General features: G+C 42.3%; 1 protein-coding gene across 4 annotated transcripts; it reads right to left on the bottom strand.

The window, feature by feature from the left end:
- Positions 1-486: 486 nt before the first annotated feature.
- Positions 487-24,474, bottom strand: tnrc6ba (trinucleotide repeat containing adaptor 6Ba). 4 transcript variants are annotated; one of them, XM_061967324.2, is made up of 21 exons: positions 24,167-24,474; positions 22,348-22,437; positions 22,039-22,060; positions 21,493-21,924; positions 18,506-21,412; positions 16,247-16,408; positions 15,845-16,041; positions 15,571-15,645; positions 15,208-15,411; positions 14,627-14,752; positions 12,104-12,274; positions 9,627-9,740; positions 9,325-9,520; positions 8,789-8,956; positions 8,462-8,611; positions 8,186-8,329; positions 6,205-6,294; positions 3,983-4,186; positions 3,809-3,882; positions 3,536-3,675; positions 487-2,623 (listed from the first exon to the last, which is right to left on the bottom strand). In XM_061967324.2, the coding sequence occupies exons 2-21, from the start codon at positions 22,402-22,404 to the stop codon at positions 2,080-2,082; spliced, it is 6,177 nt and encodes a 2,058-aa protein (XP_061823308.1). In that variant the 5' UTR covers positions 22,405-22,437; positions 24,167-24,474; the 3' UTR covers positions 487-2,079. The 4 variants fall into 4 exon arrangements, with proteins under 4 accessions (XP_061823308.1, XP_061823310.1, XP_061823311.1 ...); XM_061967326.2 differs by having other exon boundaries at positions 3,809-3,876; XM_061967327.2 differs by having other exon boundaries at positions 9,627-9,716.
- Positions 24,475-24,662: the final 188 nt, after the last annotated feature.

Below are 24,662 nucleotides of genomic sequence, written 5' to 3'. Positions count from 1 at the left end.
TGAAAAACTTATTCGGGTGTTACCATTTAGTGGTCAATTGTACGGAATATGTACTTCACTGTGCAACCTACTAATAAAAGTCTCAATCAATCAATCAAAACACATAGAATCATCATACTGCTGTGATTATATGCATCAAGTGTTCATTCAAGGCTGAGGCAAAATATCGAGATATATATCGTGTATCGCAATATGGCCTTAAAATACCGGATCGGAAGTGCAAAAACCTGGATCGGGACACATTATTTAAAATCACAATAATTCCAAGTTACAGGACTTTGTCATAATTCAGTTGTACAGAATCTGTTCAACTGAATTATGACAAAGTCCTGTAACTTGGAATTATTGTGATTTATGCAAGGGGTCTTTATTATCTACTCATAAGCGCACCCTTGCTATGGTCCAGTGTTTTATTATGTCAGTCAAACACATTTTGTGGTGTTAACAGTACACCCTTACTAAAAAAGCACAACAAACCCCCCAAAAGACGGCATCTGAATCTTTATTATCTTGTTCTTTTCCACTTTAAATTAATTTTCTCTCCTTTTGGTAACACCTGAAATAAATGAAAAACATCCTGAAAAGGAGTGCTAATAAAGACAGACTTAATTTAAATTGATACATAACATCAAAAACAAACATTAAAACATAACAGCTAATGTCTTTTAACGTGTCTGTAAAAACACTGTTTCCAGCTCAGCTTGGTATATAGTAGGATTTGGGCATTTGAATAGGAAATGCTTTCAGTTGGTTGCTTAGTCTTTAAAAAATAATTTTCCTTAAATTGCATTCAACAGAAAACAAATACAAATAGGATCAAAAAACAAAAACTTAAGAGATGTGTAATAGTGCCAATGTTTTTGAACTTTTTAGCTATCACAATGTCTGGTGGTCGAACACACACAATCACTCACACAAACATACTGAAAAAGCCAAGCTGTCAGATAAACATCTATTCACGTCCCTGACTGAAGCAGATAAGTGCGCGCGCACACACACCGATTAATCTCTCATGGACCAAAAAAACAAAAAACAGGAAAAACATTCACCATTGTAGCAACAACATACACTCCTGATATCGCTTTCCTTCCATCTTCCACTCGGTCATACCGTCAACACTCCTGTCATGCACACACACATGGGCAGGGCACCTTGAACAGCGAGTAGATAAGTGATCATAACAGGACAATATAGAATAAGTTGATTTCTTGTGTAAGAAAAAAATAATAATACAATAGCGAGGTCAGTGTTTGAATGGGGAACAAAAATGTATCTCTATAAAGTTTCACAGTTCTCTTCAGAGCCCACTCTTTACATCCGCAAGGAGATGAAGAGTTTTGCTTGTCAAATGTAAGAGCAATGTGTAACTGGTGTGTCTGTGTGTGAGGGCAGGTGGGCCAAGGCCACTGCTGATGTAACATTAGAAGAAGTCTTGTAAGGTTGGTGTGGACTTGAGGAGGGATTGTGTCAGATATGTCGACGACAAACCCAGAGGCATATAGTGCAAGTTTGGCTAATGTTAATGTTTTAACCCTGGGCCCCATGTTGATCCACCAAGGTAGGTGTCAGTACCGAGTAGAAGTGCTCCTTTTTCGCCACTGGTCCGATTGACCCCGACAGGAGACGCTGTCCCCCATTTGCAACGGATCCTTTTGTCGCTTCCAAGTTTTCCCCCCAAACATGAGAACGAAGGAGAGAAGCATGTCAGGTCTGAGAAGGCTCAATCTGCAAGTCTGAATGCTGACATTTGACTTGAAATATAAGGTGGGAGACGTGCGGAAGGCGGGGGAAGAAGAGCAAAGAGTTAACTGGGTTGAGCCCGTTTGCAGTACATGCCTGAGTGATGGCGTCTCTGAAAGTAACACGATGAGATGTGGAGTAAAAAAAACAGAATTGGAACTCAGTTCAGTCTTCTGTTCAAGTTTCACTGTGATCTTCATTTAAGGTTGATGATTACATGTAGGAAACACAAGGTATGAGCAATGTATTGCATGTCGGGTGACCAGTGTAGCTTCCATTCACATCATTTTACATGTAAATAAATAGAGCGTGACATGTGACTTTCAACATGATTGCGTGTCAGTCGCCACCCCCGCCAAGGAGGTCTCCCGGCAGCAGTGAGGCCGGGCTGCCCATCTGATGACGATCTTCAAGTGCTGGTGAACCCCAGAGACTACTGCCAGGGTACCCCGCCCCACTCATACCACCCCAGAGACCCTGCCTTCCTGCCTCCACATCTGCAGTTCCACCCACCCCGCCACTGTTGGTGCTCCACTGGGTGAAAATGCCTAGGCCGGGTGCCGGTGGGGCGGACTGGTCCGATGAGCGGCTGGTGCTGTCCAGACTCTGCCAAGTGGATTCGGAATGCCCAGCTGCCCCTGGTAGTGCAGTTCCCTGCGTGGAGCCTCCCTCTCCACCAATTCCTCCTCCTCCGTTGCTGCTGCTGCCCACTGCTCCACCCAGCTCGCAGGTGGTCCCGCTACCATTAGTGCCCACCGTAGATGATGATGTAGGTGTGGTGCCTCCGTTCCCTGACCCTGCAGCCTGGGAATGTGCAATGTAGCGGGCCACATCCTCTTCACTCACAAACTCCGCCAAAATGGTGGTGTTGCCGAGAACACACCTAGTGGAAACAAAAAGAGTCACTTACTCACAGTTGTCATGCAAACCACTAACAGGAAGTGATTTGTTGCATCGTAGTTCCTGTATGTCGTGGCTGATTAGGATGTCAACATTAAATAGAAAAGCAGTAGACCCTGTATGTCACTTAAACAGGTGCTGCCGAAAGACAATGTGAATTAAAAAAGAACAGTCTGAAAAATTGTTTTTTTCTTCCAAATCGTGTTTTGAAAAAGTAATGTCAATGAAGACAACTCCATGGCATATGGAGGTTAATTTGTGTATATATCCAAATATTTTTTTCTTTACACTTGAGTTTATGTAAGTGAATTTTCTGCTTTTAATAATGTAAACAGATTATTTTTATACATCAAATTATATGCAGTCAATTTAAATGAATAATTCATTAGCAAAATATATGTGTTCAAAAATGCAGTTTCTGGTTCTGAGACACGATTAATTGATTCAGTATCAATTTAACAAAAGTGGGTGTTCATTTTTCAAACAACCAATTTTTCTGCACTAACTTTTTATGGATTTAATTTTTCTAAGCAGATTATTAAAAACATTTTGCCCACAATTTTTATTCAATTAATTTATGAGCATAATTTGATGTAAAAAGATCAGTTCCATAAAAAAGCTTTGGCATTAATTTAACTTCATAATAGTGGCTTTACAGAGATAATGTAGGACTGCTTTGAGAACATGCATGTCTCCTATGCATCAAATCCAATTTTTGTTTAGAGAGGTCAGTCTAAAATAAAAACAATCCTCTGCTAACATGCTAACTAACTGGGCCACTTTTACTGTATGTCTAAATGCTGCGATAGTTCATCATTACTCAAAGCAGTTGTCGGAGTTAGGTCACAACCTTCAAAACACTGAGTTAGCATAAAATGCCCCAAAAATGTCCTACATGTGGAGGGCGCTCTGGGCCTTGGCTGCTTCTTGTTTGGAGCCGTAGCGGATGAGAGCAGTGCCCTGGGTCAGGCCAAGGTGAAAGGTTAGCAGGGGACCATGCTGCATGCATATGGTTCTAAGCGTAGAGCCATCAATCTGCAGGGAAAAAAGACGCACAAAAGTTGACATTTAGGAAAAAGAATGACTACCTGACTCAGCGAATGCAGGATACTTTAAAGTTAAATGTGGTTTGCGATTTCCAATAGTTTAATCTGTGTGTAAACTGTACCTGTGGTGTTAGATTACTGAGCACCAACCAGCAGCTTTCCCGAGAACTGCCGTCACTCCAGGCCGAGCCTACAGATAGAGCAAAAAAGGAAAATTACTTGACATTCCAAAATTTTCTCATATCACAATGTCACTGTTTTTTTGGTCTATGCAACCAAACTTCTTTGGCTCTTACCAGTAGTGCCCGAACCGCTGCCCCAGCCTCTACTTGCCAGTCGGGGTACGTTGCCTGACCATGGGGTAGGCGAAAGCTGCTTTTGACTGGCTAAGCCTGGAGGTAAGCGGGACAGCTGTGACTGGCTGCTGCCACGACTGGCTTTCCAGGACTTGTGGCCAATGGGCTCGGGAGGCCACCCAGTCTTATAGTCTGTGTACTTTGCTGTCAAACAGGTAATGGAATAAATAACAGGAAGTTTAAGCGTGCGCATTCTAATGGTGTGTGAACGGTCATGTTGTTTCATGCTGCTCATAGATAACGAGAAAGGTAACAATATTACAACACATGTTAACATGTTAAGCGGGCACATTTTAGTAATACAGCAATCCCTCGTTTATTGCTGTTAACTGGGTCCAGACATGACTGCGAAATTAATTTCCACAAACTAGGAATCATTCATTATAAATCAAATATTTTCATAGCTAAAAAAGCATAAAAAACTGATTACTATGTTCTAACAATTTTTTTTTAAAGGGGAACATTATCACCAGACCTATGTAAGCGTCAATATATACCTTGATATTGCAGAAAAAAGACCTTTTTTTTTTTTTACCGATTTCCGAACTCTAAATGGGTGAATTTTGGCGAATTAAACGCCTTTCTAATATTCGCTCTCGGAGCGATGACGTCACAACGTGGCGTCACATCGGGAAGCAATCCGCCATTTTCTCAAACACCGAGTCAAATCAGCTCTGTTATTTTCCGTTTTTTCCACTGTTTTCCGTACCTTGGAGACATCATGCCTCGTCGGTGTGTTGTCGGAGGGTGTAACAACACGGACAGGGACGGATTCAAGTTGCACCAGTGGCCCAAAGATGCGAAAGTGGCAAGAAATTGGACGTTTGTTCCGCACACTTTACCGACGAAAGCTATGCTACGACAGAGATGGCAAGAATGTGTGGATATCCTGCGACACTCAAAGCAGATGCATTTCAAACGATGAAGTCAAAGAAATCTGCCGCCAGACCCCCATTGAATCTGCCGGAGTGTGTGAGCAATTCAGGGACAAAAGACCTCGGTAGCACGGCAAGCAATGGCAGCAGTTTGTTCCCGCAGACGAGCGAGCTAAACCCCCTGGATGTCTTGGCTCACACCGTCCCTTATGCCACCGAAGTTGATCAAGAGAAGAATATTGACCCTAGCTTCCCTGGCCTGCTGACATCAACTCCAAAACTGGACAGATCAGCTTTCAGGAAAAGAGCGCGGATGAGGGTATGTCTACAGAATATATTAATTGATGAAAATTGGGCTGTCTGCACTCTCAAAGTGCATGTTGTTGCCAAATGTATTTCATATGCTGTAAACCTAGTTCATAGTTGTTAGTTTCCTTTAATGCCAAACAAACACATACCAATCGTTGGTTAGAAGGCGATCGCCAAATTCGTCCTCGCTTTCTCCCGTGTCGCTGGCTGTCGTGTTGTTTTCGTCGGTTTCGCTTGTATACGGTTCAAACCGATATGGCTCAATAGCTTCAGTTTCTTCTTCAATTTCGTTTTCGCTACCTGCCTCCACACTACAACCATCCGTTTCAATACATGCGTAATCTGTTGAATCGCTTAAGTCGCTGAAATCCGAGTCTGAATCCGAGCTAATGTCGCTATAGCTTGCTGTTCTATGCGCCATGTTTGTTTGAGTTGGCATCACTATGTGACGTCACAGGAAAATGGACGGGTGTATATAACGATGGTTAAAATCAGGCACTTTGAAGCTTTTTTTAGGGATATTGCGTGATGGGTAAAATTTTGAATTTTTTTTTGAAAAATAAAATAAGCCACTGGGAACTGATTTTTAATGGTTTTAACCCTTCTGAAATTGTGATAATGTTCCCCTTTAAATAACGAGAGCCCTCTAGACATGAAATAACACTTTTTAGTCATCTTTACACTATTAATCTAATATAGTAATGCTGCCAAAGGCAAAACTAATCAGTGGCCAAATTAATGAACGGCGTGATCCAATTGGTTTGGTCTCATCTAGTGACAAATACTAACTGTAGTATTGATATTTTTATTTAGCCATTTTTATGCTTCATTTAGGGCAAACATTTTATAGAATATGCTTTAAAAATCAGCGATGTGGTGAAGCCCCAATATTTGAAGCACAATGTAATAATGCGGTGGACCAGCACACAACTTGTTTGACAGACGGTTGATGTCAAAAGTAAACGCGTTATATCTTACCTGAGTTGTGTGCGTTGTTGAGGGGATCTGAGGCACTGTAGGGCCAGGCACCAGGTGAAGGCAGTAAGGTGTTGAGGGGGGGAATGGAATCTGAGACAAAGTAATATCAATCAGTAAAATTGTACTTATTTAGAGCCCTTAATCACGATTGCCTCAACTGGCTTCACAAACTCACAACATCATCCCCTGATCTAACCCTAATTGCTAGGTTGCAATCACGTGACTTAGAGGCACTTCCGGCTTTCAGCGGAAGGCAAGAGCCCTATTAAGGTACTGTTTATTTACATGCATTAGTGCAGAGTTGGGCATATTTTGAAAGGTTTAGAGGCAAGTATACAAGCTATCATGAAAAAATATTAAAATGAGACCACCAAAGTCGACTGTTCAAGTTACTGCTCGACAGTACTTCCTCTGACACTCAAGGATTTAAAGTACCGGTAGAAAAGATTGGAGGCACATTATGTCTTTACCTCTGAAGGGGTCCACCAATTAAGCATTCATCTGTGAAAGACAAAGTTTGACTTGTTCGGTGTGCAACGTATTTGATTGACATTACTGAGTTGCTGTGATAATGATGCTGACGAAAAAAAGGATGTTCGGTTTTTGCAGTTGATTTCCTGGTACAAATATTTTGCTGTCATCTACAAACCATGTCCGCAGTTGTTTTAATGGTGTGAAGTTCATATTTCGTTTCATTGGTTAACTACTAGATTTCCCTGTTCAGCAATGTTTGGTTTCCGACAATATTTAGCGATATCAAGATTTAGTTTGCCGTTGAGCCTACAAGAGATTAATCTTGTATATTAATACTATTAAGGATATTTTCTTGATGCCAACATATTTGGACGCTAAAGACGCTTTAGTGTGGTCATCCACTTAGAATAAAGCACTTTGCTTTCCTACACAACAACAGCTAAGCCTTTAGTTTCTGCTATGAAAATAGACAATAAAAATACTGTAGATTGGACCAACAATCACAATATTTACTACTAGGACTTAACATGACGTTGGTTTATTTCATATATATATATCAGATATCTTCGTGGTTATGTTTAGGCATTGCAACCATAACTCACAAAAACATAAACAAACAAAGGCATTCTCTTTGCACGTCAGTGGTCCTGACGTGCAAATCGGTCGCGCGACCTGGGTATAGGGGCGAAAGACTAATCGCGCTTAGTTCTGCTCCCAAACATTACCTACATAGTAAAGAACAAACCCGATTGCATCACAGAAAGATTTTCAAACAAATCAATTGTTCAAATAACCCTTTTACGTAGTGATCGCTGCACGAGCATATTCCGACTGTATTCCACAAGATGAAAGAAACATGTTTGAGAGCTATTTCCCTTCCCTTGACGCGATTTTGTAATTTCCCTGACTTAATTCCCTTATTACCCACTTCTTTCGGGACTCTAAAAAAATCGCTTTACTATTTCTTGATTTGAACGGCTCAAACTCTTCACTCACTAACGTGTCTTCAACTTTATTTATTGCTAGGGTCAAGCTTGTTTGCCCTGGTGTAAATAATTTCACCATAGTAAGATGATTTTTAGCTCGTACTTTGTTGTTGCATCTTGTTCGCCTCGTAAAGAGTTGTATTTCCCGCACACGGCTGCGGTTTCAGATGCTGGAATAAGTTTGTTGTTCTGCTGTCTTTTTGAGACAAACTTTGCAGCATGCAGTCAATTGTTCCACGCCTGTTGCGGCAAAACCAAAGTACTGACAACACTTTTCTTTTCATTGGAACAAACGTCTTGCTCTCGTTCGCGTTAGCATTAGGCATGTCTTGTTATGTGTGCCGCTAAGGAAATTAGGGGACGGCGCAAACTACGGAAGCTCCTGAGGGGAAAAAATGATGCCAGAGCAAGAGGAGGAAAAATTTACTTGTTATTTTTTAAAACGTCTGCAACAAAAAACTGGAATGTATCGATAACATCGCTATATCGCCCAGGCCTACGATATTTGGTTGAATACTAACCAGTATTGTCTTGTAACAACTGGTGCTCAGTGTCATTGAGGCCGGGAGACACAGTGTTTCCCATCATGCTTCCTGGGGTCATGTAGGGGTCAGATTCGGGGTCAACACGATCTATTCCCTTCCAGGGAACACCAGGTTGAAATTCTAAAAAGGATGAGATGGAAGAAATAGGAGATACTCCTCAAAAGAACACATTAAATTTAAATATAACCTATAAATATACTCTAAGACCTTAACTCAGGCAAAACAAGTACAAGTGTAAAATGTGCCACTTACCGGGGGGCCAGCTGGGTGTGGTGGTCGGCTTGGTACTCATCTTGTTGCCAGGCGTGCGATGCCAGTTAGCGTTACCCTGTGGGTCTCCAACAACCATGTCATAATGCAAGTAGGGAGAGCCCCCCGGCATCTTCATGGGGGTCACAGGGCCTGGGGAGTGGTCGCCAGTTTATGATACATCATCGCACAACATATGGCTAGACACATCACTTAAAACTCATTAACATTTTAAGATAAGATTCTGCTATTATTTTCCCCTTTTTTAACGCCCATGTCTGACAGACAAAACTAAATGTCAAGGGGGAAAAATGGGAAAGGAAACCTCACCATTTTTGAGGAATGCATTTTCAGATGAGGAGGTGTCAGGAGAAGAGTGTCCCTCCATCATCCATTTGAAACGAGACTGTTGACCCCCCATGTCCTTCATTCCTCCAGGCCCCCCAACCACAGAGCCACTCGGGTCCAGACCTGCGAGGTTCACACCAGAACTAAAGCCTGTAGACAAGGAAAATAACAAGCAAGGGAAACATTTTTAGGTATGACTGATAATAAACTAAATGTATAACCTTATTATTAAGTGCTTTTTCTCATCTTTGTTTACAGTTTTGGGCAGGCAAGGAGTATAACCATCACCTTTATTAATACATATCAATAGACTCCAAAATAATCCACAGTCATTACCCATAGTTTTGCGCAAGCAATCAGGATGTCATTCAGTTAATGCAATTGCTCTGCCGTGCACAATACCTGCCTCATATAATATAGTAAGAGGAGGAAAACATGATGTACTGTATGTGTGTAAGCAAAGTTGGAACATCATTGTGCTAAATGGCCTGACTGGCAAGCTTGAAAACTTTTCTTACTAGCATAGGGTCCATGTGTTTTCTGGTGGAGGTCAGCCACACACCCTGCCAGGCTTTGGTAGGGAAAGGAGTCGACCCCGGGTAATTTGGCACCGTTTCCACCATGGTGGGAGGGAGAAAGTTTGACACTACCACCTAAGCTCCCGACCTGTTGCTGCTGGCGCTGTTGCTGGAGCACTGCCATGATTCTGGCCAGCTGCCATGACACACACACACACAGTCAAAATACAAGGAAAAAGACTAGAAAGATTTTGTCAATAAACATCCCAACAACAGCTAGAGAGTTGTGTGCATGTCTATACCTGTTGGGGGTCACCTTGCTGCCGCACATTTGGTGGGAACTTCCTCTGGTTTTGCAACAGCTGCTGCTGCTGCTGCTGTGGCTGTTGTTGCTGTTGGAGGAGGAGCTGACATGCCTAACACAGAATAAGATTGAAAAGGAACATAACAAAAACGGGGGGTAATGCAGTGTTTTATTTGTGAAACACTTTAGGAGGGCTATATTGAGTTTGTACGATATACTAATATATTTCCAGATGAGACAATGCCATTTATACTGGTATAAATTGGATTGATGTGTGATTGTATTGATATTGGCCAAAATCTCAGGAACTGCTAATGCAGCCATTGGATTATTGCATTATTTATGTCAATCGCAGCAATACCATTGATTGGTCGCAATGTCTCTCACTCCTATTTGGCTCAACAATATCACAACAACAAAACTTAAGACACTCATGTGAATCTTTGATCAGCATGAAATACATTAAGATGTATTTTCCTCAAAGGCTGTCAAGAAAGGATTGTGCTCAAACTTTACAAATAAAAAATGTATAGTTATTATAAATTACATTCACCTATCATATCTAATATTCGCCAAATTATTTTTAGGGCCAAATGTTGAATAGAAGAGTAATGAAATCTGACTTTCGCTCTGCCCTACCTCGTGGTAGCTTTCAGACATACAGTTAGGTTCATAAATATTTGCACATTGACACAATGTTCAGTATTCCAGCTCTGTACAACATCACAATGTATTTGAAATGAGACAATCAAAATGTGCTTTAAGTTCACACTTTTGAGCTTTAATTTGAGGGTATTTACATCCAAATCAGGTGAACGGTGTAGGAATTACAACACATTTTATATGTGCCTTACACTTTTTAATGGACCAAAAGTAATTGGACAATTGGCTACTCAGCTGTTCCGTGGCCACATTTGTGTTATTCCCTTGTTTTTTTTTCATTTATTTAATTTACAAAGAGCAGATAAAAGGCCTAGATGGCATGTCAAGTGTGGTATATTCATTTGGAATCTGGGGAGGTCATCTCTCAATATGAAGTCCAAAGAGCTGTCACTATCAGTGAAGCAAGCCATCATTAGGCTGAAAAATCAAAACAAAGCCATCAGAGAGATAGCAAAAACATGAGGTGTGGCCAAATCAACTGTTTGGTACATTCTTAAAAAGAGAGAATGCACTGCTGAGCTCAGCAACACCAAAATACCTGGAAGACCATGGAAAACAAGTGTGGTGGATGACAGACAAATAATTTCCCTTGTCAAGAAAAAGCCCTTCACAACAGTTGGCCAGATCAATCAATCAATCAATCAATCAATCAATGTTTATTTATATAGCCCTAAATCACAAGTGTCTCAAAGGGCTGCACAAGCCACAACGACATCCTCGGTACAGAGCCAACATAAGGGCAAGGAAAAACTCACCCCAGTGGAACGTCGATGTGAATGACTATGAGAAACCTTGGAGAGGACCGCATATGTCAACAATTAAGAGAAGACTTCACCAGAGGAAATACAGAGGTTTCATCTCAAGGTGTAAACCATAGGTGAGCCTCAAAAACAGGAAAGCCAGATTTGAGTTTGCCAATAAACATGTAAAAGAGCCTGAGCAGTTCTGGAACAACATCTTATGGACAGATGAGACAAAGATCAACTTGTAGCAGAATGATGGAAAGAGAAGAGTATGGAGGAGAGAAGGAACTGCTAAAGATCCAAAGCATAGCACCTCATCAGTGAAGCATGGTGGTGGTAGTGGCATGCATGGCTGCCAGTGGAACTGGATCTCTTATATTTATTGATGATGGGACAGCTGACAAAAGCAGCAATGAATTGTGAAGTGTTTGGGGCATTATTATCTGCTCATATTCAGCCAAATGCTTCAAAACTTATTGGACGGCGCTTCACAATGCAGATGGACACTGACCTGAAGTATACTGCGAAAGCAACCAAATAGTTTTTTAAGGCAAAGAAGTGGAATGTTCTGCAATGGCCAAGTCAATCACCTGACCTGAATCCGATTGAGCATGAATTTCACTTGCTGAAGACAAAACTGAAGGGAAATGCCCAAAGAACAAGCAGGAAGTGAAGACAGCTGCAGCAGAGGCCCGACAAAGCATCACCAGGGATCAAACCCAGCGTCTGGTGATGTCTATGTGTTCCACACTTCAGGCTGTCATTGACTGCACATAATTTGGAACAAAATATTAGAAAGTGACAATTTGATTTATGATTATGTTAGTTTGTCCAATTACTTTTGGTCCCTTAAAAAGTGTAAGGCGCATATAAAATGTGTTGTGATTCCTACATCGTTCACCTGATTTGGATGTAAATACCCTCAAATTAAAGCTCAAAGTCTGCACTGAAATCACATCTTGATTGTTTCATGTCAAATCCATTGTGATGTTGTACAGAGCTGGAATACAGTAAATTGTGTCAATGTCCAAATATTTATGGACCTAACTGTACGTGTGCTCAATCTCACCAATTGAAACTGGATGTGCGGTGGGTAGATGCTGCTGAGCATGGCAATATGCTGGGGGGACAGCTGTGGTGGAAAGACTCCACCACCAACTCCCGCCACTCCTCCCACACCACCAACACCCCCGACGTTACTGCTAGGAGGGGGCATCTGCTTCAGCAAGGACCCTGGCATCTGAGGAGGGGAAAACATAATGACAGTCATGCACATGCACAGAATCAATACTGAGCTACATAACACACCAATAGTGCAACCATATTGGCATACTGCTTCCTTATTAAGCGTTTTTGTGTTCTTATTAGCTGGCGAAAATCAAGTCAAATCATTTCCCCGAAAAATGCATTGTAGTCAATTTGGAAAACATGGTACAAAATGGATGAACAATATTGTTATGAAATGCCATCCATCCATCCATTTTCTACTGCTTGTCCCTTTCGAGGTGTTACTAGGTAATCTCTGATTGGACATCATGCATCATCATTAGCTTTAGGGTCGCATAAAAAGGCAAAAAGTTGACTTGTCATCTTTTTCTCATTCCATGATGCCTTTAACTCTATTTTTCCATGTTCACATTCCTACAATTTGTATTTTATCTTTAACAATGTGTGTATTACTTTTAGTATTTACTAATTATTGTATTTTTCTTAAAGCAAAAATCCAGAGTAGCAACCATAAATCATAAAGCATTTAGTAGGTCAGTAAAGCTCTACTCTATGGCGGGCAATATGTAATATATACAATTGCAAATTGTGCAACAAGAAAAGCACAATTTGTTTAATACCTTTTAATCTTTATTTACATTTTCTAAATGTGTTTGAATGCAATAAAAAACAAGTTGAATGTATCGTAAGATTTTCTTTTAAAATAAAGCCAATAATGACAGAAGAGGTTTTGTGGTGCCCGTTTTTTTTGAAAAGTATCAAAATACATGTTACCTGTACTAAAATATTGTTATTTGGACAACCCTATTTAATAATAATAATTAGAGCTGTTAATCTTTGGGCACCACATGATTCGATTAGATTTTTGGGGGTAACGATTTGATTCAGAATCGATTCTCGATTCAAAATCAATACTTTTTTTTTAATAGGATGGGGTGCTAGTTCTATGATTACATGTCTCCATAAAATAGATAAACAGCTCTGATAAATGTTTGTATCACTTAAAAGAAAATGATCTTTGTTTAAAAAAATGATACCCAAACATTTAATAAAATCTAATACAAATAAGACAATACAAGTATCCAACACTTCTATTTTCTAAAGTAAATCTGTACTGCAAATATAGGCATCTACATCAACAATATAATTTGCCTGAGTGGCTGGAGAGGACAAATAAAAAATAAAATACAATTTGTGATATTTTTTTAATCGAATGAGAGTTGTTACAAATCAGAATCGGGATTCATTCGAAAATGTTTATTTTTTATTTTTTATTTACACCCCTAATAACACTAATACTAATTTTAGTTCCGCATGGTGATAAGAGTGCTCATACACAATGGCGTCTGGTGTGGCCGGGGACGTCACAAGGCTGTTGTCTTCCGCCGCAAGTGTGAAAGTGCTTCATTTGATATGCAGCTGGGCCTGTTTTTTTAAATGTTAATATCTCAGGAAGTCACCGTCATTTAATCAAGACAGCCAAAATCATAATTGTGATTAAAATTATATTAATTGTGCAGCCCAATTAGCTTTTTGATTGTGTGTGTATAGAGGGTGAAGTAAAGTAAAAAATCATTTTACATATGCATGGGAGTTGCTTCGTCAATCGTTAGTACTGTTTTTCCAGTAAAACTGTCAAACAACTGCGGCTTTACACCAACATACGGTATATAGATTGTGGATTCATTGAGTTCCAAATCTCCTTTCTAATTAAAGTTAAAGTTAAAGTACCAATGATTGTCACACACACACTAGGTGTGGCGAAATTATTCTCTGCATTTGACCCATCACCCTTGATCACCCCCTGGGAGGTGAGGGGAGCAGTGGGCAGCAGCGGTGGCTGCGCCCGGGAATCATTTTGGTGATTTAACCCCCAATTCCAACCCTTTATGCTGAGTGCCAAGCAGGGAGGTAATGGGTCCCATTTTTATAGTCTTTGGTATGACTCGGCCGGGATTTGAACTCCCAACCTACCGATCTCAGGACGGACACTCTAACCACTAGGCCACTGAGTAATTGTAAAGTACACTGCCTGGCCCAAAAGAAAAGAGTCCCCCATCTGTATTTAACTGAGCAAATAGGTATTGTGATTACTGCATGGGTGATTATGTTTTAGTTGGCAACAGGTTAGTTAGCCCTAATTGATGCAGTGGGTAGCTTCTCAATTGTTAATTGTGGTCGTGGAAAAATGTTTTCTTTCAAGCATGAGACACCATCAGAGGAGATTGCGGAAACTCCTAACATCGGGTTATGAAACATTTATATTTGTACAATATTAGTGTGCCTTTTCTTGGCCAGTTAGTGTGTATGTGTGAGGGTGTTATTTAACAACAAAGTGTACAGGGAACATGACAAGTAAGCGCACCTGTGGTGACAGGAACTGATGAGGCACTTGTGCTCGTATCCCTGGGGACTGGTTTATGGGAGGAACATTGGGCTGGTGTCTGGTCTGAGACATCCCTCCACTACTACCAAGGAGACTGTGGCCACCCTATGATTCAATATGGACAATTACATCTTACAGAAGGCTTAGGGGAGGGTTATGTGAGATGCATTTGCACATTTACCATACAAACACAGAAAACTACGGACCCTAATGTATTGGTGGGAGGACAGAAACAAGGAGGAATCATCTTACTTGTCTAAAGGGGATAGTGTGATTGAAGAGGGAATGGGGCTTGTAGGCAGTGGGTGGTGAGAACAGAGAGCAAGGACCATCCTCCCCAAGGTACCCATCCTGATTGTTCAAAAGCAAGTTCTATCGAAGTGAGAGCCAATCAAAGAAAAATTGGAGTGGTACAGAGGACAGGGGAAAAGTGAGACAAAGGGGTAAAATGAAGAAGGAAACGAGCTACCATCACACTCGGAAAGAAAGACTAACTGTAAAGATTAATATCTCATATTGTTGACAAAAGCAGATCTGCGAGGCCTTCAGGGAGGGCCTACCTTGTCATAGAAAGAAACAGCATCCCCAGGTGCTGCCTCTTTGGAAACAGGTGAACGATAAGCCATGTTCCCACCCCCTCTTCCTCCTTTCCTCATGTCTCCATTGTAATCCATCATTCCCAAGGTTCTTTTCTCCATATCCATCTTTTTCTCCTGGAGGGAACCTGGAGCCAGGTCAATGTTTGAACCACTAGGATCATCATTCTGTCAAGCACAAGTCATTATATTGTCATCATCACCATCATCTCATAAATAATCACCTTTCAATGTTCTGTATTTGTTTTCCTGAAAGGCACTAAATGACTAAAAATACACACAATGCATCCACATAACAATCGCAATTAGACAAGTTCAATGTCATACCAGAAGCCCCATATTGGAATATTGTCTGTTGATGGGGCTCATCCAGGAATCTCCCCCGCCAACTTTTAGTGGACCCTAAGTAAGAATGTCACAATGTGAGCAGAAACCAAGCTTCAAAATAGTTTTGCTCATATATCATGTGCTTAACAAACACACAAATAGTGTAGGGAAATAAATTGTAAAACAATGTGAAAATCAATCCAAACACTGTCTGACACCAGACCTATTTTCTGACTTGTCATTGATGTGGTACATTGTACACCAGGTAACCCACCTTGTTGCTAGGCTTTTTGACAGTGTGGCTCTGCCCCCAGCCTCCATTGCTACCCTGTCCCCAAGACGACCCACTGCCCTGGGAGCCGGTGCTGTTCCACATGCTCCCGCCCTCCTCCTCTTCCTCCCAGCTGGAGTGACGTGAAGCCGTCACAGAGCCCTCTTTGTCACCCCAACCGTCTTGCATAGACTTTGACGCTGTTGGTAACAAAATATTAAAAAAGTAACATTGCGTAGAAATGTTTTATCGATTTGGCATTGCATTGATTTCAAATGTTAAAAAATGTGTTTAAATAACCTACTATATACTAAGGTCAATATGGAAATGTTCAAATATTTGTGAAAAGTACCCAAAATGTGTTTTTTGTTTTAGACAGTATTTTTTTGTATTGTATATTCTCACCAGATTTGATGGGATTGAGAGAGGGGTTCCCCCAGCCTGTTTTCCCCCCTGCATCATTAGGGTCGCCCCAGCCAGAAGGGGCATCAGTAGGTTTACCCCAAGCATCTGTGCCATTGTCAACAGCGGGACTAGCTGGAGGTGTACCACCCCAACCCGACGGGCCTGTACACATACGCACACAGGCAATATTGGACAACATTTCATTTCAAACTTCAGTTATAATGTACACCAGGTATATCCAAACTCATTTCCACAGAGGGCCGTGCCCATATACAAACAAATTTAAGAATGCGGGGAGACCATGTTACACTTTGTGTTTACAGTAAAGATGCTTAAAACCAATCTAATGTATGTCAATATATGTTAAGTTATTTGAATAAAAACATTTTTGGGTTGTGTTATAAAGGCAAGGACAAATTATAAAAATAAGACATGCACCTGGGGATAGGTTGATTGGCAACACTAAATCGGCCCTACTGTGTGAATGTGAGTGTGAATGTTGTCTGTCTATCTGTGTTGGCCCTGTGATGAGGTGGCGACTTGTCCAGGGTGTACCCCGCCTTCCGCCCGATTGTAGCTGAGATTGGCTCCAGCGCCCCCCGCGACACCGAAGGGAATAAGCGGTAGAAAATGGATGGATGGAATTATATATCTCAGTAATAATGAATTGTATTTTTAGAAAATGCAGTGGGCCAATAGAGAACGGACTGTCTGTATATAACAAGCCTTCGGCCGCATTTTGGACACCCCGATTAAACTCTTATGACCGGTAGAAGTGGGAAAAATTATTGAGTCCCTGATGCATCACGATTAGAACGTGTAGACATCAATTTATGCATGTTAAATAACGTAATACAGACAATTCTAAAATATAGCAATAATGCTAAAGTTCCTTGAAACATTGGTTGTAGGTTTGGTTCTAACTAACCATGGAATAATTATTAGCTAACATTCTTTTAACGTTATATGTAGTTGAGTTAGCGAGGACACACACGCTAAGTTGGCTTAAATGTGCAGTAATGAAACAAGAAAATAATAAATTATTAGCAAACTTCAACAGAAGGCTAATAGTACCGTGTTACAGCAGAAAGTAACCAGCGGTTAAGAGGAAATTAGCAAGTAAATTAATAAAAAAATCAGGTTTATGACTACTGGGGCCAAAGTGTATGAACATTCTGTGGTTTAAGAAGGCACGCAAATTAAATAAAGGATGCCTGCTCGCCAAGTGGTGTCTTATTAATTTCTTTTACTTGGCAGGCTACTTCAGTTTTCAAGTTCTAGTCTTCTTTACGCACACACGCACGCGTCAAGGCCTGGGCCTATAACAAATTTTGCTGTACGATATATTGACCTACACATTTTTGCCGATAAACGATGATTTTGTCATTTTGTCAGACCAAATTAACCTCTGATGTAATGATAATACATTATGCAAGTATACCCTTACAAATGCAATAAACTTGTATTTCTTGAATATTTTAACATTGTAATTGAAATGTCAAATTTTAAATCTCCGGGTTAAATACAACAAAAAAACTATAAAATATGCATTGTTGTCTAACTAAAAATAAAAATCACAACCAAAAGCAATAAAATATGTTCAGGATAGGGCGAGGCGCCCTCAAATATACAAAAGCAAAACAATAAATACAATGGCAATAAGTATTTGACCAAGTTTCACTTCAATATTTAACATGTAGGCAGAAGTAGTTGTACATTACTTAACTTACAATCAAGTTTAGACCTTTATGAACAAAAGTGCAAATGTATTAACAGGTCATATGTAAAAACCTCAAGTCTGTCAAATTCCTAGGCAGGGATACCAACATAACATGACAAATGTCTGTCAAACGTTTGCAGCATTTTTAGAAATGCTAGATTTTCAGCAGTATTTGCATGCACGCTGTGCAGCCCCTTTGTTTTTTTAATCATAATGTTTTTATGATCGTGGGAAGCTAAAAATCAAAACAGTATTAATTGTTCAACTATAGTATTTGTAGCCACAAATAAATTAATACATGGGGAACGATGGCATGTGTATGTGGGGAGCACTATATGTTTATGGAGACTGAAGTAGAGAAAGCAGTCACAGGAAGGAGGATCCTAGCTTGGAGGCGCAAGACATGATAGTAACATTGATTTTATTTTTAAACTTGTCATAATCAATAGGATTACGATTTAAAATCGATTGATCGTGCAGCCCAAGAGTGGATGATCCTTTTAAAGATTCCAGTAATAAATCAGCTGCTGGTGTCTCACCCATTGCAGCAGCAGTTTTTCCTTGTCCATGTCCAGTGTTGAAGTCTCTGCTGCCTCCAAGTCCTGTAGCCGGTCTACTCAGCTGTTGTACTGGATGTCCTTGCGGTTGCTGTACTGGAGGTCCTTGATGTTGCTGTACAGGTCTTTGCTGTTGCTGTACTGGAGGTCCTTGCTGTTGCTGTTGAGTTTGTCCCAAATCGTGTGGTTGCTGACCAGCAGGAGTACTGTTCTTATCCCACAGGTTAACCGGCTTGTAGTTGTAATGGTTTGGGTCACCCCATGCTGATGTTCCATCATCTATCTCATTTTTCCTGCTTAACGACTGTGGTGAGGGTTCCTCCCAACCACTTGGTTCCGATCCACTTCCACCTAATCCATGACCAGCAGGGATGGGCCCTGAGGTCCAGCCTGAGCTTTGGTTCTGGACTTGGGAGACTGGTTTTCTCCCACCACCCCGTTGCATAGCCCCTTGGTCCAATGCTTGCTGCAGCTGCGTAGGCTGATTGCGGGCTTGTGATTGTTGCTGTTGCAGTTGTGCCTGTAGGCCTGTGATGGAGCCAGAATGGCTGTTTGGCATCATTTTATTTCCTCCACTCCAACTTTGATGGGATTTGGACCCAGTACCGATTGAGCCTGCTCCACCCCCTGCACCCCAGGTTCTCCGTGGAGCATCCTCTTCCCAGCTTCCCCAACCACCCACCCCTGAATCCCCACCTGAGTTCCCTCCTCTGTTCTTCGGTTCATCTTCCCATCCTCCCCTGTTGCTATTTGATTTGGACTCTTTTTCACCCCAGTTCCTACCCGAACCAACCTTCTGCCCTGACCCCCACCCACTTCCTTGTCCTTCCCCACCCATTTCATTCCACCCACCTGCTCCTCTATCTTCATTCCCTCCCCAGCCTGCACTCACAGGGTGGCCTTGTTGCCCAGGACCACCCCAGCTGCCTCCATTTCCTCTATTGGTTCTCCATTCCTCATTACCCCAACCTTTGGCTTCCTGATTATCCACAGCCCCCATTCCTCCTCCACCCCAGCCTGAAGCCTTCCCTTGCTGGTTATGTCCTAGTGATCCTGACCCAACACCTGCACATGTTACACTTACTGGACTAGATTGCGCAACGCCAAGGTTACTTATGTTGGGGCCTGAAGGAGGTGGACCTCTCCCAGATAAGGAGGCCCCACCGCTGCTGCTACTGCTGCTGCTGGTCTCCCAGCCCTCTCCAGAGGAGCCACCAGATGAAACCAAAGGAGGAATAACACCTGGACCATTAGAATCACCAATTAAGGCTCTCGAGCCAGAGGAATACTGCGAAGAATTTCCCAGAGAAGCTGGGTGTTTTGACGAAGCTGATGAAAGTGCACTCTTATTATGTTCCACTTGATCAATATCCCAAGTTGTGTTTTGCCGGATCTGCGTTTGGCCCCAGCCTGTGTTTGATAGGACTCGTGGATCAAGATCAGACCGGCTTAGAAGGTTCTCTAAGGCAGCTTCAGTATCAGGTGGCTGATGTCGATGACGATTGCCGTAAGATTCCCTTTCACTTCTAGAATTGCCACCACTGGATCCTCCCTGTGCTCCTCCCTCACTCCACTCCCCCGTTTCAACCTCCCCCTTCTGATTGTCCCAAGCTCTGTTCGTAGCAGTAGATGCTGAGGTGACAGGATTGCCAGCTGTGCTGCATCCACTGCTGCTGCTGTTACTGCTGCTGGCACCTCCTGTGACTTCTCTTCCAGGATTTGCTCCACCAGTAGCAGAAGAACTCTCACCCCATTCAACACTAGACATCCCTTTCTCCCTTGCTACTCCTGATGTCCCCCACCCTCCCTGAGATACCACAGTTTGACTATCGTTTCCCCCAGTTCCAGCACTACCCCACGCATTAGCCCCACGAGAGGACCCTGGAAAACCCCAATTTGAAGTCCCATTATCCCCCTCAGCAGCTCTGTATCCCATGCCACCCTCCCATCCATCAGTCCTTGAGGCACCCGTTTTGGAATTAGATGCAGGGTAAGAGGACTGGCCCCTCCATGAGGAAGCATGATTGTGGTCTCCAACATTTATCCCAGCACCTCCGATTCCTGCCACAACCCCTTCCTCTCCCGCAATTTTTGGTCCCGCTGATTCGCTGTCCCACTTACTCCCTCCCAACTCTCTGTCTCTGGATTGCATTTGGTGAAGTTGGTGCTGATTGGTGCTTGATTGATTCACAGACAAAGTTTGGTGGCCTCCAAGCACCCCAACCGACCCAGCCTTTAGCCCTACGGAAGCAGAATTGTTGGCAGATAAAGTCCCTTCAGGGTCTTGGTGATGGAAGGAAGGCGAACCTCCTTCACCTGCAACAGCAGGCCCATCCTGTTGCACCAGGGCAGGCCAGGCCGAAGGATTGGCATTTGGATTAAAGTTGGCACCTGGAATTCTGCTGTTGACTTCAACGAGGCCACTGGCATCATGGCTTCTTGGCACAGCAGAGGCTTTGGAAAGTGAGGAGGACTGTTGTAACACAGGCCCGGTTGTAACTACTGCATTTCCTCCTCCAAGATGGCCCTGGGAGGCAGTCGTCCCCCATGCCACACTACTGGACGACTGCATACATTCATTGGGCAAAGAGAACAAGGAAGTGGATGAGGATTGGTTGCCAGAGGCACTAGTGCTGTTCACAGGCATTCCGTTGTTGTTGTTGTTGCCTACTCCAGCCACAGTAAGAGAAGCTCCTCCTCCTCCATCATTGCCAGCGATACTGGGCCACTCTTCCAGGTCATTCCCATCTACAATCACCTTCTCCCTGCCCTGAGAGGAGGCCTGGATGCCTAAACTTGCCCCCCACATGGAATTTGCATAATTAGAAGTAGTGGTTGAAGCAGCAACTGATGAGGTGAGAGCCAATGAGGAGGTAGCTGTACCAGACTCTGAAATGATTAGAAGTTTAATTGCATAAAATGAATTCCACTCACTTATTTTCTTTTAAACAAACGCTGGTTATTTGTACCTGAGACAGCAGCTATGTTTGCATTTGGGCCTTCTCCTCCTCCACCCCCTCCCAGCAGCATAGAGGACAGTGGCGGCTGACCCCTTTTCAGTAGCACTTTATGGTCCTGCTGGCAGCGGAATCGTGGCGGCACTTCTCTTGGCATATAGCGAGGTTGCTGCTGAGGTGCCTGGGTCGCACCTCCGCTACTTACATTCCCGTTCCCAGTAACACTTGTGCTGCCTGTGTTGGAGGAAGAACCGGGGTTGGAGGTGGGCTGTCCGTTGGCCACTGCAAGGCGCTTGGCATTGTTACCACCCTGTGACTGGGTGGCAGCACTGCCAGGGCCTGAGGTGGCTGGGGACGGGGAAGCAGAGGGGGTGGGTCCAGGGCTGGGGTTGGCTGAGCTGCTCTGAGTTGCAGGAGGCTGGGCAGGCACCTGCTTGGTCAAGTCTAGTAGAACAGAGGGGGTAGAAAAGGGTAATTGGGGAGGGGAGGGCGGGAAGTTAATCAACATCGCAAATACACTACATTTAGGTGTCGTCATCATATTACTGAGCTGCTTACCTTTGTTCTTTTGTTCTGTGCCCTAAAATGACAATAAGAGAGATGTAAACCCACCGCCTCACTAACATTAACAATGTTTCACAAAAGGTCACAAATACAGCTATGAACTTGCACTACAGATAGTGTGGCCAACATTTCACAGTCAAATTCTCCATTTCCTAAGAGCAGTAGCCTCCTCTAAGCCCACTGTTTGTACACTAACCTTTGTTGACATAAATACAGAGACCACCTCTGAATAATAATCATGGTTTTCTGATAGCAACAGTTTGACCCTGAAACAGATAACATCATTATACCCAATGAACATACCTTCTGAGAGGCTTCCCTTTTCCTTTTTTCTTCTTTTTTCCTTTTCTTGTCTTCCATGAACTACTGCTCCAGTCCTGATACTGCTTTCTTCTGGAGGAACAAACATGTGACACTCTTTATTGTGTACGGTAAACTGCATAAAATGCCTAAAGCACACAGGCTTTGTGGCTTGATGGATGCTGCGACATAAAGAAGCAGAAAAAGCCAACATCACTGCTGCTTCATGGCCACGTGAAACCAAACAGTATGTGTGCAAACAGTAGGGCTCAACAGGCCTTAAGGGATAATTCAGCCATGAGGTGGCAGAGCTAAGAATAATGCTGAACATGGAGGCAACTAAGTAATTATCCCCATCATAAGCATGCAGAGTGCTGCAAGCTGATCACACTTTAGACCAGTGGTTCTTAACCTTGTTGGAGGTACCGAACCCCACCAGTTTCATATGAACATTTACCGCACCCTTCTTTCGTGAAAAATTAAAAAAAATGTTTTTCCAAATTCAAAACAAAGTTATGTTTTTTTTACTGGTGCACAAAATGAACCGTGCATGAACATCACCTTGTTCAAAGAACAAAACCAACAGTGCATGAACTCACAACAAATTACACACCTGTAAATCAGATGGAAAATTAGAGGGAACTTTGTTTGGGGGTATCCATAATACGCCGATAGAGAGAAGTTTTTATTTACACGATGAGTCAGGTGTGTCTAGGGCTCCGCCGAACCCCTGAGGCCGACTCACCGAACCCCTGGGGTTCGATCGAACCCAGGTTAAGAACCACTGCTTTAGACAGTGTAGAAGAGGGTTAAGGCCATGATCACAAAAACACATAGTTAAAAAATGTTCTGGGTTTAAACATAAATGTTTGTCCTGAACATTAGTTCAGGACTGGCTACTCCAGTAAGCTGGAAGACGTCCATTTTGTTCCATGAACTTGCATAATTTCTCTCATGCAGTTGTTTTTTGTGTGTTTTTGGAATTTACAGCATGTTTCTTTTTTATTTGTTAGCGCCTATCGACCACTGTAGACATGAGCTTAGTCAGCCAAGTCATTTTAGCAACACACAAGACAACAGTTTATGATAGTGCAGTATGAGTATTTCTGTAACTATATTGGAGCTGCAGACAACGTGTTCGAAGTCAAACCATCAAATTATAAAGAAGGAAATATGTGGGGTTAAAAATAAATTACAGTCTGCACTATGCCAGCAATCATTACGAAATACACTTTTGTGATTCGTTTGTTTCAATGTAAGCACAGTGGTTAGCACTGTCAAGTCTAGATTCCTACACACATCCTTAATCATACCTCAAACTGTAATTTGATTAATACAATTGAATATGTTCTTCCAACTACTATTGTAGACTAGAGTACAGTATGGTATAAAGTACTGGGTTACCTGTTAACCTTCCAGAAATGATAGCATATGCTGTATTTCCTTGCCAATGTGAAATAGGTACATTTCCAGAGCGACTGCTTGTTTGAGCGCTGGAGAAAAGTGTATAGTGATGATGCATGCCGACTAACCTCAATGCACAGCAATATACATCCCCTGTTTGTAGTGCAAACATAAAGAGTGGCTTTATATCGAATACAGACAGATGAACATGAAAACAAGTGTAATGTCAGTGCTCATGCTAGCAAGCGTTAGCAAGGTACGCTAAGCTACACACTGACAGCTACGAGTAGCCTTTGCGAACAAGGTTAGGTTAAGCACAGAATTCAGACATAGCTGATACATTCTACTGCGGTTAGTTGAGTTTCACGCACACATTCAATGCAACAGAAAATGTTAAAAGAAACGCTGTGCTACTCACCTCAGAAATCACATATGAAGAAGAGCTAGCTCGCTGGCTAGCTAAAGTGCTTCAGTGCGGGATTTTTTTTTTTAGCTTTTTGAGGCATTCGTCGAAGCTCCAAGAACAGCGGCGCCTGAGCAGAGAGTCAAGTAAGTGAAACACAATGAAAATGCACTCGCAACACGCTACTGGCTAGTATAGAAGTACTAAAGGTTGCTGCGGAGTCAAGCAAAATTTGCAGAAATGTTCAAAGCGCTGTGGAGTCAAGTCTGTGGACGGGCGGCCATTTTGCTGCTCAGCATGAAGCGTCTCCAATCGCCAGTAGGGGTGGGCGATACTGTACATTTTGGTATCGGCCTAATACCGATTATATACAGTACTGTACTGGGCCACTATGGCCGATACGGATGCTGATCCGTTTTACTCGAACGTGGTTCATGGTTTAAGTTTCTTTTTCCAGCATCCTTGGATGATTTTGTGATTTTCCGTTTAAGATGTTGATCATATAAACTGA

The sequence above is a fragment of the Nerophis lumbriciformis genome, linkage group LG11, assembly GCF_033978685.3.
Source record: "Nerophis lumbriciformis linkage group LG11, RoL_Nlum_v2.1, whole genome shotgun sequence".
NCBI classification, from domain to species: Eukaryota; Metazoa; Chordata; class Actinopteri; order Syngnathiformes; family Syngnathidae; genus Nerophis; species Nerophis lumbriciformis.
Note: the sequence above shows the minus strand (reverse complement) of the source record. Positions and strands in the feature narration are given on the sequence as shown.

Excerpts from the sequence above, each read along its gene's own strand:
- tnrc6ba (XM_061967324.2), bottom strand. The coding sequence starts at position 22,404 with ATGGAAGACAAGAAAAGGAAAAAAGAAGAAAAAAGGAAAAGGGAAGCC. Across the intron at positions 21,925-22,038 it reads CACAGAACAAAAGAACAAAG|ACTTGACCAAGCAGGTGCCT; the intron begins GTAAGCAGCTCA and ends CTGTTCTACTAG. Across the intron at positions 16,042-16,246 it reads TCTCAATCCCATCAAATCTG|CGTCAAAGTCTATGCAAGAC; the intron begins GTGAGAATATAC and ends TGTTACCAACAG.